General features: G+C 36.6%; 1 protein-coding gene across 2 annotated transcripts in view; it reads left to right on the top strand.

Moving 5' to 3' along the window:
* The window catches only part of CFAP44 (cilia and flagella associated protein 44), a 135,511-nt gene that overhangs the window by 50,322 nt on the left and 67,693 nt on the right, over window positions 1-17,496 (top strand). The window contains exons 14-17 of one of the 2 annotated variants that reach the window (XM_017547760.2): window positions 1,035-1,244; window positions 1,885-1,995; window positions 12,210-12,371; window positions 13,611-13,856. In XM_017547760.2, coding sequence (XP_017403249.1) covers window positions 1,035-1,244; window positions 1,885-1,995; window positions 12,210-12,371; window positions 13,611-13,856 — 729 coding nt within the window. The remainder of the gene's footprint in view (window positions 1-1,034; window positions 1,245-1,884; window positions 1,996-12,209; window positions 12,372-13,610; window positions 13,857-17,496) is intronic. The other variant, XM_037745446.1, reaches the window with a different exon arrangement.

Below are 17,496 nucleotides of genomic sequence, written 5' to 3' on the forward strand. Positions count from 1 at the left end.
CCCATCCAGTGTTTTCTGTCTCAGTAAGTGCCATTATCAGTCACCCTTGACTCCTCTGTCTGCTTCATTCCCCATATCCAGACATCACCAAGTAGGGCCATTATGCCTCTTCCTACAGTATGTCCAAATCTCTCATCTCCACTGCATTATCTCAGACCAATAGTTCTCCTGAAGTGCAGAAGCCATCTCAAAAGGTCTTTCAGAAGTTCTCCCAGCATCATATCTAAACCACCTCGTATCTATTTTCCACACTGCAGCTAGGATGACGTTTTAAAAATAGCAAATCTGACCATTTTACCACCACTTCCCCCTGGAGCCCAGCTAAACACACTCTGATGGCCTTCCACTGCTCTGGGATGAAGACTCTTCTTAATGCAACATGGAAGCCATTGTGTGATCTGCTGCCTGCCTGTCTTCCTCTGCAGCCGCCGGGGGAAGCATTGTTCTCTCACTCTCTCAGACTATAACTTTTTCTTGAGTTCTGTTATTTCCTGACACAGGACTTCTGCACAAGTTATATTCTCTCCTAGGAGTGCTTGTCCTACCTTCCTGTACCTTCTGTTATCAGCTTTACCATCTCTTCCTTAGAGGAGCCATAAGTCGAGGTCAGCCTTCTTTGTTATATGCTCTCAGACAAGATGTTTCTTTCTTTTAGCACTTATTTCAGTTCATAATTTCATGCTAATTTATGTGATGATGTCTGTATCTTTCACTAGACCAAAATTCTGTGAAGCCAGGCACTGAGTCTTTTTATGGTCACCACTGAGTTGCTGATGATAGGTGCTCAGCATGCGGTAGGCAGACATTCTACTGTTGGTTCATTCAATGTTTGAATTGCCATTGTTGATCCTTCTTGTGGTTATTGTTTATAAGGAACTATGCTAGAATAGATAGAAATTACCAGAAAGTGGTATAAAGAATTGCCAGTCAGCAGCCAATATTAAATTACATTACCTAATTCCAAATAAAGTATCTGTTATATAGTACAACTTTCTCAACTAATTTCAGGTCCCTTGTCTTTAATTTTTTCCAAGGTAAGCTATACTGGAGCACACATTATTGTAGGATTTGAAGATGGAGTTGTTCGACTTCTTGAACTTTATGATCCAAAAGGGCTCACAGTTTTTGCAGGACGGAAGAAAATTTTCGATGCTGATATTCAGTTGAAACGGGTTTTCAAACCCCATACTGCTTGTGTCACTGCCTTAGCTTATGAGCGTGATGGGGAAATTCTAGCCACAGGGGTAAGCAGTACATCTCCTTTCTTTTCTCGTTGAAATTTCATAGTTAACATTACCTTGTAACTCCTCCTACTTCATCATGACTTATTTACTGCAAACCATTTTCTATCAATATATTCATATTTGCTTTCTTTGTCATCATGTTCTTTCAGTGTAGTCTGTGAATAACCTTTTTTTTTAATCAGAAGAGAGCTGGAGCATGTGAATAACACTTAAAAATATTCTTACAAATTGAAATGCTTATTTTAAGTGAATAGAAAATTTCAACTGGGGATCATGCTAGATTGTATTATTTATAATCAGTTTCAGCATAGGTATGTACTTATATAGAATTGCCATAAATGAAGAGAATAACCATGTAGATTCTTTATGCACTAATAGGTGAGCATATACATGGTAGATTTTTGTGAATTTCTGAAAGTATGGTGATCAGATTTTCAGAGCCACATACACACATGGTTTGCCAAATGTTCTAATGGGGGAAAATGGAGCAAGTATTTGAAATAAGAATTCTCGCTGAATGATCTGGGATATATGACCATTGTAGATAGAGATACCGTATGCTTTTTAAACGCTTTTTTGTGATCTATAGACTAGATTTCATAGTAATATATATTTGGTTGGTGTGTCTCTTTTTCCTTAGAGTAAAGATCAAACTGTTTTCTTCTTTGAAGTGGAAAATGAGTATGAGCCAATTGGTTATATTAATACTCCTGGACCCGTGTGTCAGTTAATGTGGTCTCCTCTCTCTCATGTAAGTCATTATTATTTGTCTTCCTGCTTAATTCTCAATTACTGTATAGTGAAGCTATCTTGTAGATAGAGAATAGCAGGTGGAATTTTTAGCCCGCTCCTGGTTCTTGCAGTGAGGGTCAGGGATGCAGCAACAGAAAGCTCAGGTGGTGCTGCTGGCATTGGCCCATAGAGGATCACTCAGGAGCCTGCCCTCTCCTCACTGCCTCCTTTCTCTTCCACGGTCTTATTAGTTGACCATGATCCTCTCTGAAAATGCAGGGCTATGTCAGGCTTTGCTCCAACACTGGAGACTTTTGGCCACAGGCATGACATGTCAAAATGCTTTCACCTGGATCAGTCAGTCTCTCTGACAATCAGAAGCTGAATTCTAAGGCCTGAATGTACTTTCTCATCTTTACCTCTGCTTCTCCTCTGCCCTCAATCCACATCTGTTTTCTCCTCTATCCTTTTATTGCTTCTTGCTTAGCAATTGGCAATTCAGTATTGATTCCTAATCTCTTTTAATGTCTCTAGTTTTACTAAATGTGAGCATATGATAATTCAGTCATCTAAATATTGATTGACTATGCCAGGTGCCAGGATAATAATACTGATGAATTGCATAGAAGTGCCATCAGCATTATTGGAGTAACATTTGTAATCCACTTTAAGCTTTTCTAAATAAAAGGTCTATAAAATAGATTAGTATTATCTAAAAAATGCTTTTTGAAATTAGTCAACAAATGCTTATTGTTTATATCTTTTCTAGGCACTGTGATGGATTAAATAACCAGTCTCTCAAGGAGAAAAAAAATATACATTTAAAAAGTTAAATATACCTTATCACTGAACAATAAGGTTTCACAAAGGAATTGGTGACTAAAATATCCATGATATAGACTAAGCTTGTCTAACCCATAGCCCGTGGGCTGCATGCAGCCTAGGACAGCTTTGAATGAGGCACAACACAAATCCGTAAACTTTCTTAAAACATTATGAGATATTTTGCAATTTTTTTTAGCTCATCAGCTATTGTTAGTGTTAGTGTATTTATGTGTGGCCCAAGGCAATTCTTCCTTTTCCAGTGTGACCCAGGGAAGCCAAAATATTGGACACCCCTTCTGTAGACGATGTGTGTTGTGAATTTGGAGCAGGGAACTATCAAGAAAGAAAGAAGTTAAAATAAGTTGTTATTTTGTATTATCGTACCTTGATTTTGAGGAGTTGGTAGAGTACGAGCAGATGGATAAGAGGTGGGTACAGATGGTTCAGGTGAAGGGAATGATAGCTGCAAAGGAAGCTCTGTGAGAAAGCGTGAATGTTTATATCACAACATATAACATTGTGCGTCCTTCATTCACTTCACTACGTATAAATTAAAAAGATAAACCAACATTTGCCAGGGGTTAGGGGTGGTGAGTGGGAGGGGAGTGGGTGTGTGACATTAAAGAAGTAGCTTAAAGGAGACCTTTGTGGTGGTGATATAGTTTTGTGTCATAACACAAATCTACACATATGAAAAAATGATGTAGAGCTGTACACACATTCTATACTAATGTCCGTGTCCTGGGTGGTTTTGTATAGTTGCATAAGATGTAACCAGTGGTAGAAACTGAGTGAAAGGTATGTGATACCTCTCTGTACTATCTTTTCAACTTCCCGTAAATCTATACATATTTCAAAATATGTTTGAAAAATTAAAAGTAATTATTACTTTATTGTGTTGCTATAAAGGAATACTTGAGGCTGGGTAATTTGGCTCATGGCTTTGCAGGCTGTACAAGAAGCATGGTGCCAGCATCTGCTTCTGGTTAGGGCCTGACAGGCTTCTAGTCATGGAGGAAGGTGAAAGGGAGCCAGTCTGTAGAGATCAGGTGCTGAGAAAGGAAGCAAGAGGGAGAGTGGGGAGACAGGGCATGGTGGCGCACACCTGTAGTTTCAGCACTTTGGGAGGCCAAGGCAAGTGGATCACTTGAGTGCAGGAGTTGAAACAAGCCTGGGCAACATAGTGAAACCCCATCTCTACAAAAAATACAAAAATCAGCAAGGTGTGGTGGTGCATGCCTCTAGTCCCAGCTACTCGGGAGGTTGAAGTAGGAGGATGGCTTCAGGCTGCAGTGTGTCCGGATCGTGCTACCGTTCTCCAGCCTGGGTGTCAGAGTGAGACCCTATCACAAACAAACAAACAAAAGAGTGAGTGGGGAGGTGCCAGGCTCTTTTTAATAACCAGCTCTCCTGGGAATGAATAGGGTAAGAACTCACCTCAGGGAAGGCATCAATCTATTTGGGATGCATCCACACGCAAGACCAAAGCACCTCCCATTAGGCTCCCTGTCTAACATTAGAGATCAAATTTCAACATGAGATTTGGAGGGGATAAACATCCTGTAACAGTAGGCATACAAGACCAAAACACTTAGAATAATTTAAAAGTCATTTTGGGCAGTACTGCTTGCTAGCACTTGTATTTCTAATATCATTTGCAAGTTACTAAAGTAAGAGTAAGTTACTCTATGTAACTGATCTGCTGCAGACTTAAATTGTCCAAATTGCAATAGGCCTTATCCCTTACCCAGCTGAAATATCAGATCTCATACCTGAGCATAAAGCGCTAAGCTTCTGCCTGATGGTTTTGGATGGTTCCAGTAAGGGTGTACACACAGAACCATTCTGCCTGCCATGGTTACTACCATGTTCACTTTGGCAGCAGTGTGGAGAAGATACAAGGGAGCCAGGTCAGGGGCATGTGGATCTGTTAGGCAGCTGTGATGTGACTGGAGCATGAAAGACTGTGCAGACAAGAGATATTTAGAGAATTGACAGAATTTAGTGATCTTTTATTTTTGTGAAGATAATTTTGAGGTGTCTAAATGGAGTTCATTACCATTTCTCTAAGACATGTTCTTCTTCCCGTATTATTCTTGGCTCACCATTTTCCCTGTCACTAAAGCCAGAATCTTGAGAGTTATTCTGGTCTTTTTTAAATTATTATTTTTAGTTTTTGTAGGTACATAGTATATGTATATATGGGGTACATGAGATATTTTGATATAGGCATATAATGCTTAATAATCAAATTAGGGTAAATGGGATATCCATCACCTCAAGCATTTATCCTTTGTGTTACAATCCAATTATACTCTTTTAGTTATTTTAAAATGTGTAATAAATTATTGACTGTAGTCTCCCTGTTGTGCTATTAAATACTAGATCTTATTCATTCTATTTTTTCATATCTATATACCATCCCCACTTTGTGCCCCACTGCCACACCCACCACCCTTCTCAGCCCCTGGTAGCCATCATTCTAGTCTCTAACTCTATGAGTTCAGTTGTTTTAATTGTTGGCTCCCATAAATAAGTGAGACCATGTGATATCTGTCTTTTTGTGCCTGGCTTTTTTCACTTAGCATAATGACTTCCAGCTCCATCAAGGTTGTTGCAAATCACAGGATCTCATTCTTTTTTATGGCTGAAGAGTACACATCATGTACCACATTTTCTTTATCCATTCGCCTGTTGAAAGACACTTAGGTTGCTTTCAAATCTTGGCTATTGTGAATAGTGCTGCAATAAACATGGGGGTACAGATTATCTCTTCAGTATGCTGAATTCTTTTCTTTCGTGTATATACCCAGCAGTGTGATTGCTAGGTCATATATTAGCTCCATGTTTAGTTTTTTTGAGGAACCCCAAATTGCTCTCCATAGTGGTTGTACTAGTATACATTCCTACCAGCAGTGTACTTTACATCATTGCCAGCATTTGTCATTGCCTGTCTTTTTGGAAAAAAGCAATTTTAACAGGGATGAGATGATATCTCATTGTAGTTTTTATTTGCATTTCTCTGATAATTAATGATGTTGAGCACTTTTTCATATACCTGTTTGCTATTTGTATGTTTTCTTTTGAGAAATGTCTCTTCAGATCTTTTGCCAATTTTAAAATTGGATTAGTAGGTTTTTTCCCCCATAGAGCTGTTCAAGCTCCTTATATATTCTGGTTATTAATTCATTATCAGATGGATAATTTGCAAATATTTTCTCTCATTCTGTGGGATGTCTCTTCACTTTGTTGATGGCTTCCTTTGCTGTGCAGAAGGTTTTTAACTCGATGTGATTCCATTTGCCCATTTTCACTTTGGTTGCCTGTGCTTGTGGGTGTTACTCAAGAAATCTTTGCCCAGTCCAATGTCCTGGAGAGTTTCCCCAATGTTTTCTTTTAATTGTTTCATAGTTTTGAGGTCTTAAGTTTAAGGCTATAGTCTGTTTTGATTTGACTTTTGTACATGGCAAGAGATAGACGTCTAGTTTCATTATTCTGTATATAGATATCCAGTTTTTCCAGAACCGTTTATTGAAGAAACTGTCCTTTGTGCAATGTATGTTCTTGGCTTCTTTGTCAAAGATGAGTTCACTGTAGATGTATGGATTTGTTTCCAGGTTCTGTATTCTGTTCCATTGGCCTGTGTTTCTGTTTTTATGCTGTTTTTGTTACTATATCTCTGTAGTATAATTTGAAGTCAGGTAATGTGATTCATTCAGTTTTGTTCGTTTTGCTCAGCATAGCTTTGTCTATTCTGAGTCTTTTATGATTCTGTATAAATTTTAGGATTCTTTTTTCTATGTGTATGAAGAATGTGATTGCTATTTGTATAGGGATTGCATTCAATTTGTAGACTGCTTTGGATAGTACGGATATCCTAACAATATTGATTCTTCCCATCTATGAATATGGAATATCTTTCCTTTATGGTGTCCTCTTCAATTTTTTTCATCTATATTTTATAGTTGTCATTGTAGAGATCTTTCACTTCTTTGGTTAATTTAATTTCTATGTATTTTATTTTATTTGTAGCTATTGTAAGTGGGATTACTCTGTTGATCTTTTTTTCAGATTGCTTGCTGTTTGTGTATAGAAATGCTATTGATTTTTGTGTGTTGATTTTGTATCCTGCAACTTTACTGAATTTATTTACCAGTTCTAATAGTTTTTTGGGGGAGTTTTTAGATTTTACCAAATGTAAGATCTTATAATCTGCAAACAAGGATAATTTGACTTCTTTCTTTCCAGTTTGGATGATCTTTATTGCTTTCTTATTTGATTGCTCTATCTAGGACTTCCAGTACTATGTTGAATAACGGTGATAACAGCGGCATCCTTGTCATGTTTCAGATCTTAGAGGAAAGGCTTTCTGTATTTTTTCATTCAGTATGATACTAGCTATAGGTCTATCATATATAAGTTTTATTGTGTTGAGGTATGTTCCTTCTCTACCCAGTTTTTTTGAGAGTTTTCATTATGATGGGATGTTGAATTGTATCAAGTAATTTTTCAGCATCAATTGAAATGATCATTTGATTTTTGTCCTTCATTCTAATGATTTGATGTATCACAGTGATTCATTTGCATATGTTAAACCATCCTTGCATCCCTGGGATATATCCTACTTGGCCATGATGAATTATCTTTTTAATGTATTGTTGAATTCAGTTTTCTAGTATTTTCTTAAGGTTTTACATCAGTATTCATCAGTGATACTGGCCTATAGTTTTCTTTTGTTTGATCTGCCTTTGTCTGGCTTTGGTATTAGGGTAGTACTGGCCTCGCTGAGTGAGTTTGGAAGTATTCCCTCCTCCTCATTTTTTGTAATAGTTTGAGCAGGATTGGTATTCATTAAATGTTTGGTAGAATTCAACAGTGAAGCCATTGGGTCCCAGGCTTTTCTTTGCTGGGAGACTTTTTTTTTTTTTNAAATCATGGTTTTGGTCTCATTGCTCGTAATTGGTCTGTTCAGGTTTTGAATTTTTTCATGGTTCAGTCTTGGTAGGTTGTATGTGCCTAGGAATTTCACCATTCAAGGTTTTAAAATTTATTGGCATACCATTGCTCATAGTAGCCTCTAATGATCTTTTGAATTTCTGTGGTATCTGTTGTAATGTCCCCTTTTTCATCTTTGATTTCTTATATTTTAGTATTCTCTTCCTTTTTTCTTAGTCTGGTTAAAGGTTTGTTAATTTATCTTTTGAAAAAACCAACTTTTAAATTTGATCTTTTGTATTGCTTTCTCTCAATTTCATTTAATTTTGTTCTGATCTTTTTTATTTATTTTTTTTCTACTAATTTTGGTTTTGATTTGCTCTTGCTTTTTTAGCTCTTTAAGATGCATCATTAGTTATTTGAAGTTTTTCTCTTTTTGATGTAGTTGCTTATAGCTGTAAACTTTTCTCTTAGTACTGCTTTCACTGTATCCCATAGGTTTTGATATGTTGTGTTTCCACTGTCATTTGTTTCAAGAAATTTTTAAATTTTCTTCTTAATTTCTTCATTGACCCACTGGTCATTCAGGAACTTATTGTTTAATTCCTGTGAGTTTATGTAGTTTCCAAAATTCCTTTTTATTAATTTCTAGTTTTATTCCATTGTGGTCAGAGAAGATACTTGATATAATTTCATTTTATTGTAATGTTTTAAGACTTGTTTTGTAGACCAACGTATAGTCTGTTCTTGAGAAATATCCATATGCTGAGGAGAATAATGTGTATTTTACAGCCATTGGATAAAAAGTTCTGTAAATATCTGTTAGGTCCATTTAGTCTATAGTGCAGATTAAGTCCAGTGTTTCTTTGTTCAATTTCTGCCTGGATGATCTGTTCAATGCTGACAGTGGGGTGTTGGCATCTCCAGCTATTATCGTATTGGGGTTGATCTCTCTCTTTAGCTCTAATAATACTTGGTTTATATATCTGGGTTTTCCAGCATTGGTATATATATATTTACAACTGTTATATCCTTTTACTGAATTGACCCCTTTATCATTATATAGTGACCTTCTTTGTATTAAAATCTTTTTTTGTCTGACATAAGTTAATTATTTCTACTCCATTTTGATTTCCATTTGCATGGAATATCTTTTTGTTCCTTTACTTTCAGTCTATCTATGTCTTTATAGATGAGGTGTGTTTCTTGCAGGCAATAAGTCACTGAGTCTTGTTTTCTAAATCCATTCAGTCACCTCATTTCTTCTTTTGGGAGAGTTTAGTCCATTGACATTCGATGTTATTGTTGATATGTAAGAACTTACTCTAGCCATTTTGTTACTTGTTTTCTGATTGAGTTGTGGTCTTCTCTTTGTTCTTTCCTTTCTTCTTAGCTATCTTTTAGGTGAGGGTGATTTTCTCTGGTGGTATGATTTAAATTTCTTGTGTATCCATTGTATGTTTTTTTCATTGAGGTTACCATCAGGATTGCAAATAATATCTTATAACCTGTTATTTTAAACTGATGACAATACTGATTTTACAAACAAACTAACAAGCAAAAAGAAAACGAATAAAAACTCTATACTTCAATTTCATAACCTTTTAAACTTCCTGTTGTTTCTGTTTATATCTTACCGTACTGTCTCTATCTTGAAAAATTGAAGTTATTAATTTTGGTTGGTTTATCTTTTACTCTTTCTACTTAAGATATGAATAGTTTACATACTGCAATTACAGTGTTATAAAATTCTGTGTATTTATTACTACAGAGTTTTTCATCAGATGATTTCTTATTGCTCATTCACATCCTTTTCTTTCAGGTTGAAGAGCTCCCTTTAACATTTGTAGTTGGACAGGTCTGGTGTTGATGAAATACCTTAGCTTTTGTTTTTCTGGGAAAATTTTATTCCTCTTTCATGTTTGAAAAATATTTTCACTGGATATACTATTCTAGGATAAAGCATTTTTTTTTTCCTTCAGCACTTTAAATATGTCATACCACTCTCTCCTGGCCTGTAAGGTTTCCACTGAGCAGTCTGCTGCCAGAAGTATTGGAACTGCATTGTGTATTGTTTATTTTTTCCTGCTACTTTTAGGGTCCTTTCTTTATCCTTGACCTTTCAGATTTTGATTTTTAAATGGCATGAAATAGACTTCTTTGGGTTAAATCTGTTTGTTGTTCTACAACCTTCTTATAGTTGAATATTGATATCTTTCTCTAGGTTTGGGAAACTTTCTGTTAGCCCTTTGAATAAACTTTCTACTCCAATCAGTATCCCTCTACCTCCTCTTTAGGCCAATAATTTAGATTTGCCCTTTAGAGGCACTTTTCTAGATCTCATAGGTGTGCTTCATTCTTTTTTATTCTTTTTTCTTTTTTCTCCTCTGACTGTGTATTTTCAAATAGCCTGTCTTCAAGTTCACTAATTCATTCTTCTGTTTGATCAATTCTGCTCTTAAAGACACTGATGCATTCTTCAATATATCACTTGAAGTTTCTGCTTAATTTTTAAAATTATTTTAATCTCTTCATTAAATTTATCTAATAGGATTCTGAATTCCTTCTCTGTGTTATATTGAATTTCTCTGAGTTTCCTCAAAACAGCTATTTTGAATTCTCTGAGATGAAGTCTTCCTCTGTCATCAGGCTGGAGTGCAGTGGTGTGATCTTGGTTCACTGCAACCTCTGTCTCCTAGGTTCAAGTGATTCCCCTGCCTCAGCCTCCCAAGTAGCTGGGACTCCAGGTAAGCGCCACCATGGGGTTTCACCATGTTGGCTGGGATGGTCTCGATCTCCTGACCTCATGATCAGCCCGCCTCAGCCTCCCAGAGTGCTGGGATTACAGGCATGAGCCACCACACCTGGTCAGGTCTTATTTTTTTTTTTTTTTATTCACTCAGCTTCTGTATGTATTTACATTGTGGAGTTTAGTCCATATACATTTAAAATAATTATTATAGGGAAGAATTTACTATTGCTGTCTTGCCCAAGAGCAAAGGCTGTAGCCCCACAGTTGGGAATGTGCTGGGTGATATCTAAAACCAGCTTATCTCAGAGTATCATCCAAGGGCCACAGTGTGTGTTACCAGGCCACCACTATTAATTATTCAGGGTCCACATGCTCTTTAGTCAGCAGATGATGAATCCTGCCAGGATTGGGTCCGTCCCTTTAAGGGAGTGGGTTCCCTTCTGTCCCAAGGTGTGTCTGGAGATACCATCTGGGAACTGGACGGCCTTGATGTTTATGAATGTTTGTTTGTGTCTGAACATTGAAGAGTTAGATATTTATTATAGTCTTCACAGTCTAGACTTGTTTGTATCTGTCCATCTTATGAAGGCTTTCTCTCGCTCAGGCTGGAGGGCAGTGGAGTGACCTCAGCTCACTGCAACCTCCGCCTCCTGGCTTCAAGTGATTTTCCCACCTCAGCCACCCCAGTAACTGGGACTACAGGTACACACCACACCCAGGTAATATATGTATTTTTTTTTGTTAGAGACATCACCATGTTGGCCAGGCTTGTCTCGAACTCCTGACCTCTGGTGATCCACCTGCCTCGGCCTCCCAAAGTGCTGGGATTACAGATGTGAGGCACTGCGCCCTTGCCGTGTTTCTTTATTGATCTTCTATCTATATGTGTATCCATTATTAGAAGTGGGTATTGAAGTCTACTATTACTATATTTCTCCCTTCATCTCTCTCAATGTTTATTTTATATATTCAGGTGCTCTGAGATGGAATTTATATATATTTATAATTGTTATGACTTTCTGGTAGACTGATCTTTTATTAGTATGTACACAACAAATTAATTGTAGAATGAAATAACCAAATGAATAAACATTTCAAATAATGTATCTGTAAATATAAAGATGGAAATTTCCCATTCATGATTAAATACATGGTTTTGGAGCCAAGAGAGAGGTCTGGGCTGTAGAGATTAATTTAAAATTTAATTGCATGTAAGTGGTAATAAAGGCTATAAGATTTCCCAGAAAATGCTTATGGGGAGAGAGAAGAGGGAAGAGTACAAAAGCCTTGGGAACATCCACATTTGTTGAACTGAAGCAGATAGAGGATGAGCCATCAAAGTAAACTGAGACTGACTACAGCATCCACACACGCAGACTTTCCTTGGCAGTCCTAATTTTAATATTTGGTCCCTTAGGCTAACAGATTTCACAACCACATATATTGATCAGAAAATCAGAAAACATATATGAATCACATATGTTATGGCATCTATGAAGGAACTGAATGTAAATCAAATAATTATGTCATTAATTAATAATGATACAACAATAATTGGTACTTATGACTATATAATAATTATTAATAAACTTGACTTTTTACCAATAACTGAATTGTGTTTTAAATATGGCTAATATACTTATAATTTTTAATTTATAATCTTTTTAAATTATGCTTTTAAAAATTTGCTTAAATGTAAATGTTTATTTTTTCTTTTTTAGCCTGAAAGTACTTTACTAATTTTCTGTGAAAATGGCTATATTCTTGAAGCTCCACTTCCAACCATAAAGCAAGAAGTAGATGATCGTGATGTGGTTTCCTATGAAATCAAAGACATGTGCATAAAATGTTTTCATTTCTCAAGTGTCAAATCTAAGATTCTGGTATGAAGTATTCCTGAAAAATTATCTTCTAATAATTTCCTTTCCTTAGAATATAAAATATCCTGTGTTAAGTGCTAAGGGAATACAAAAAAGAATAAAACATAGGCCCTGAAATTAAGGAGTTTATAATATGGCAGGAAAACAGCTATTAGAAGGAGTTTATAATCTGGCAGGAAAACAGCTATTGGAATAGATACTGAAATCTAAATGTGCAGAAGGAAATTTTAGAGGTGTGCAGAGGAAAAGAGAGAGGATTCTGATAGAGGGATAGGAAGAAGTCAAAGATGACTGCATGGAGGTGACATTTAGTACCTAAAGAATAGGAGGGGCCAGGCACATTGGCTCATGCCTGTAATCCCGGCACTTTGGGAGGCTGAGATGGGAGGATCACTTGAGTCTGGGAATTTATGGCTGCAGTGAGCTATGATTGCACAACTGTACTTCAGCCCGGGTGACAGAGTGAGACACTGTCTTAAGAAAAAAAAAAGGGGGGGGCGGAATTTTGAGAGTTGAAAATAGGATGATGGCAATAAAAGTTGGAAGAACATCCCAAGAGAATGCAGAGTTTTGAATGTTTTCAAGAAATGAGGAACAGATCAGTAAAATAGAGAGAGGCAATTTGTGGAGGAGTGTTGCAGGAGTCTGTGATCAATGCATGGGGTTCCTTAAATGCCAGCCAAGGCATTTCATTTTAGACCATTGGGATCCATTGTGAGTTTGTGAGGAGGGGATTCATGTGATGATATAAAAGCTAGAAATATAATTCTGAGAGTTGAGCAGAATGAAGTGGTAAAAAGTAGGAGGTAGAAATACCAGTGTCAGAGGGCTTTTGCAAAGGACAGTTGATGGATGATGAAGGCCAAACTCAAAGTATTACTATAATTGGAAATAATTTTCCTTGTGGACTGTTTCAGTCTACCTAATTCTTGGGTTATCAGTGATAGGCTCTAAGAGAAGCTATATTTAGCTTCTCTATTAGGAAAAAAATGACCAAATAATCTCTGTACAACCAAGACTGATGGGGGTAAAACAAAAATGAGTCATTCCAATGATTTAAAAGTTTTAATGATAAAAATATATTCTGATATTGGTGACTATTTTTAAACATTATCTGTTAACAGAGCTGTGAGTTTCTCTAAGAACTGTATCTTCTTTCTGTTTTTTTGGTCATCCCCAGTGGTGTAAATGAACAAATGAGTCATAGTTGTTTTTATACCTACTTAATGTTTCTTTTAAAAGAGATTAATAGAAATTGAAAAGAGAGAGAAACAAAAGAAGTTGAAGGAGAAAATAAGGGAAGAAAGGAGGAATAAGCTAGCAGCAGAGATGGGAGAAGATGGAGAAAAAGAATTTCAGGAAGAGAAAGAGGAGGAGGAGGACGAGGAGGAGGAAGAAGAGCCATTACCTGAAATCTTTATTCCATTAACCCCCTCTCGCATCCTCTGTGGATTTTACTCAGAGCCGGGGAAGTTCTGGGTTTCTTTGGTAAGTAGCAATAACAATTTTTACCTTAAACATATTTCAATATAGTTTATAGTTATTATAACTTCATTCTTTCTTATTCTTATGTTAATATTTCATTTATTAACTACTGTTGAAGATGCAAGTTTTGGTGAATGAATGTGGGGTATAGTTGTTTTTAAATATTCTTAACATCTCTTTTATATGTCTACTTGTGAAGACAATTATGCAGATAAATCTCTAGTTTCTAGATTATCTATTTTCTTCTTGTCAGTCATAACTTGTTCCAGGGAGGTCAAAGTAGAGAAGGATCAAGTGTGAAAGAAAAAAGGCCAGGGAGGTTTCTAGCCAAGACTGTCGTTTTTTAATTTTGAAAAGAATAGCTTTCATGGCAGTACTATCCAGTATACTTTTGCTTGCATCTCATTACCTACAACTGTGCTGTGTGGCCATGTGCAAGTCTAGGAAGATAAGTGTTTTTAGTTGGTCTAATTGCCACCCTGAGCAAAACCAGAACTTGGCTAATAAGGAAGAAAGGAAAAATGGATATTTGGAAGAAAGTACCAGGGCCTACCATAGTGCTGCAGGAGTACATCCTCCACTTACACATTTTTTTTTTTACTATTTCCTTAAAATACTTTATTGATATACTGCAAAGCAAGATTTCCTTCATTATAATTTTGTCACAATTTTCAGTTCCATCCACCAAAAAAAAATTCATAAATATGTCTGTGGAAGATCATTACTAATTCACCACTGGTCCTACCAGGACACTGACTAGCCAAGGACTGTTGCTGTAAGGAGTGATGAGTGTTGACTTCTCCCCTCCTCAACTTTTCCTAGAAATATATCTTTTGTAGCAACTTCTAAGGAGGTAAGCAGAAAGAAGGATGGAAAAAAGCATTGGCGGCATTATAGGACATCATTTATTAGTTCCTCTCCCCTTTCTGCCTGTCTTCTGTGTTTTATAAAACAATTACAAATGACTACTATTGTATGGAGTTCAGAGGATAAAGGGATAAAGAAAATGTTTCCTCCCTTCAGGAAGTCTTCATTTGAGGAAAAGAGGTGCAGAAACAATTAACTGTAATACAGTGCAATAGATTTCCAGTGCCCTGGAAATATAGATGCAAAAGTTACTCATTATTTAGCAAACATATTTAAGCTAAGGGCAGATCTGCATGCCTGTAGTCCCCGCTACTCAAGAGGCTAAGGTGGGAGGACTGCTTGAGCCCAGGAGTTCGCGATCAGCCTGTATAATATAGTGAGACCCCATAGCAACAGCAACAATAAAACACGAACAGAAAACCCCACCTATATTAAGTGCTTACTCTTAGGGTTTCCAGGTAAAAGTACATAGTACATACTTAGACTAAAAATTATTTATTGCTTATTTGAAATTTGAATTTAATAGGTGTCCTTTATTTTCATTTGCTGAATACAACAACCTACTTATTTTGTACCAGGTACATTTCTAAGTAATTTACTTAACCAACTATAAAATAAGTGCTATTATTTTTTGCATTTTATATATGAAGGAACCAAGGCATGGAACTGTTAGGTGTTTTATCCAAGGCCATATAAGTACTGAAAGGTGAAACGAGGATCTGGACTCAGGCAATCTGGGTCCAGAGTTCAGGTTCTTACCCATTAAGCTACATGGCGAACAAGGTTAAAACATAGTTAAGAGAGGTGGCAAAGCTTGAGCCAACAATCTGACAACTCTGCCTGCAGCCAAACAGATGCCGAAGAAAACCCAGTCTCATTTTGAAGTAATGACTGCAGTTCTCAAATCGATAGTCACACTGCAGGCCAATTCTACTGCCCAGCCATATTCACTTTCCAAATTATCGCTTTAAGTCTTTCTTCTTCCCTCAAACGTTTTGTACCTTCTCTTACTCTTCACTGATAACCTTATCTCACATTTCACAGAGAGAATAAAAGCAATCAGATGGAATTTGCTTTTCTTGTCTCAATTAGATGTAGCACCCTATAGGGAATCTATATACCTTTTGTCTGCTTTGTCTATTGTTATAATTGGAGAACAGTCCCTTGCAACTCTCCAAGGATACTGTTCCCAGTGACCCCTCAATCCCATCCCTTGTAATTTGCTCAAAACTTTTGCTCCTGAGATAAACGTCTTAGTTTCCTGTATCGTCAGTTTCTGTCTTTTCTATATAGTTCTTATCATAAGCATAAAAACATGCTCTAGTACTAATCTTAATTTTCTTTCCTTAACCTCTCTTTTCTTTTCTCCCACTGCTCTGTTACAGAAAAAGTTATTGAAAGAATCATCTGTAATCACTGGCTTAACCTCTTCACCTCCTATTTGATCTTCAATCCTTCAGTTGGGCTTCTATCTCCATCACTTCACTAATGATGTATATACTGACAGACTCAGAGGTCAATTCTCTGTCCATTTGACTTTTTGGAAGCATTTAACAGAGTTGACCCCTCATACTTCTCAAATGCTTTCTTCCTTGGCTTCTAAGACATTACACTCTTCTGGCCACTCCTTTTCACCCTCTTTTGCTGGCTTCTCATTTACAGAACAAGCTTTGAAGTTTGAAATACTCCAGAGTGTGGCCTTGGGCCCTCTCTTGCTAAGGTAACTTTATCCAGTCTCATGGCTTTAAATATTACTTGTCTTCCTGTGAATCTCAAATATTTATCTCTAGTCTTGACCTCTATATCCAGCTTGGCAACACTCGTTGGCACCTCAAAATTAACCTGTCCAAGACATTACTTTTAAACCATACTTGCCCCATACAAACCTGCTCCATCTCCATCTCAGTGAATGAGACAATCATCCACTTAGTTACTATGCCAAAACCTTGAGTTGTTAAGGATTCTCCTCTTTCCTTTACCATTTGATACCCTTATATCAAAAGTAGGTCTCTCGCAAACAGTATATGTTTAGGCTTAAAAGAATCCTGTAGGGATAATCTTTGTCTTTTAAAAAAGTACTATTGTTCATTTATATTTAATGTAATTACTGATATATTTTAGTTTAAATCTAGTATCTCATTTCTATTTGTCACACTCATTCTAAATTTCTTTTCTTTCCCTTTTTTACCCTCTATTATTAGGTAATTTTTCCCATAATTTTATTCCTCTACTAGATTATGAGGTATACATTCTGTTACTATTCTTTTAGAGGTGATTTCATTTACTTATTTATTTGTATTTTTGAGACACAGTCTCACTCTGTTGTGCAGGCTAGAGTGCAGTGGTGCCATCTCAGCTCACTGCAGCCTCTACTTTTCAGGTTCAAGTGATTCTCCTGCCTTAGCCTCCCGAGTAGCAGTGATTACAGGTGTGTGCCACCATGCATGGTTAATTTCTGTATTTTTAGTAGAGATGGGTTTCACCATGTTGGCCAGGCTGATCTCGAACTCCTGACCTCAAGTGATCTGCCTGTCTTGGTCTCCCAAAATGCTGGGATTACAGGTGAGAGCCACAGTGCCCAGCCTAGAGGTGATTTTAAAGAGCATAATATGGATTTGACTTAATTAATTTTAGTATAAATTTTTATTAGTTCCAGAGAAAATTACCTTAGAATACTTTAACATCATGTATCCTCTTCACTCTACCCCCACACCACCTAAGAATGCATTTTGGTATTGTTTTTTATCATTACTATCATCCTGGTTTATCCTTCTTT

The sequence above is a fragment of the Cebus imitator genome, unplaced genomic scaffold (genome assembly GCF_001604975.1).
Source record: "Cebus imitator isolate Cc_AM_T3 unplaced genomic scaffold, Cebus_imitator-1.0 Scaffold201, whole genome shotgun sequence".
In the NCBI taxonomy this organism is placed as follows: domain Eukaryota; kingdom Metazoa; phylum Chordata; class Mammalia; order Primates; family Cebidae; genus Cebus; species Cebus imitator.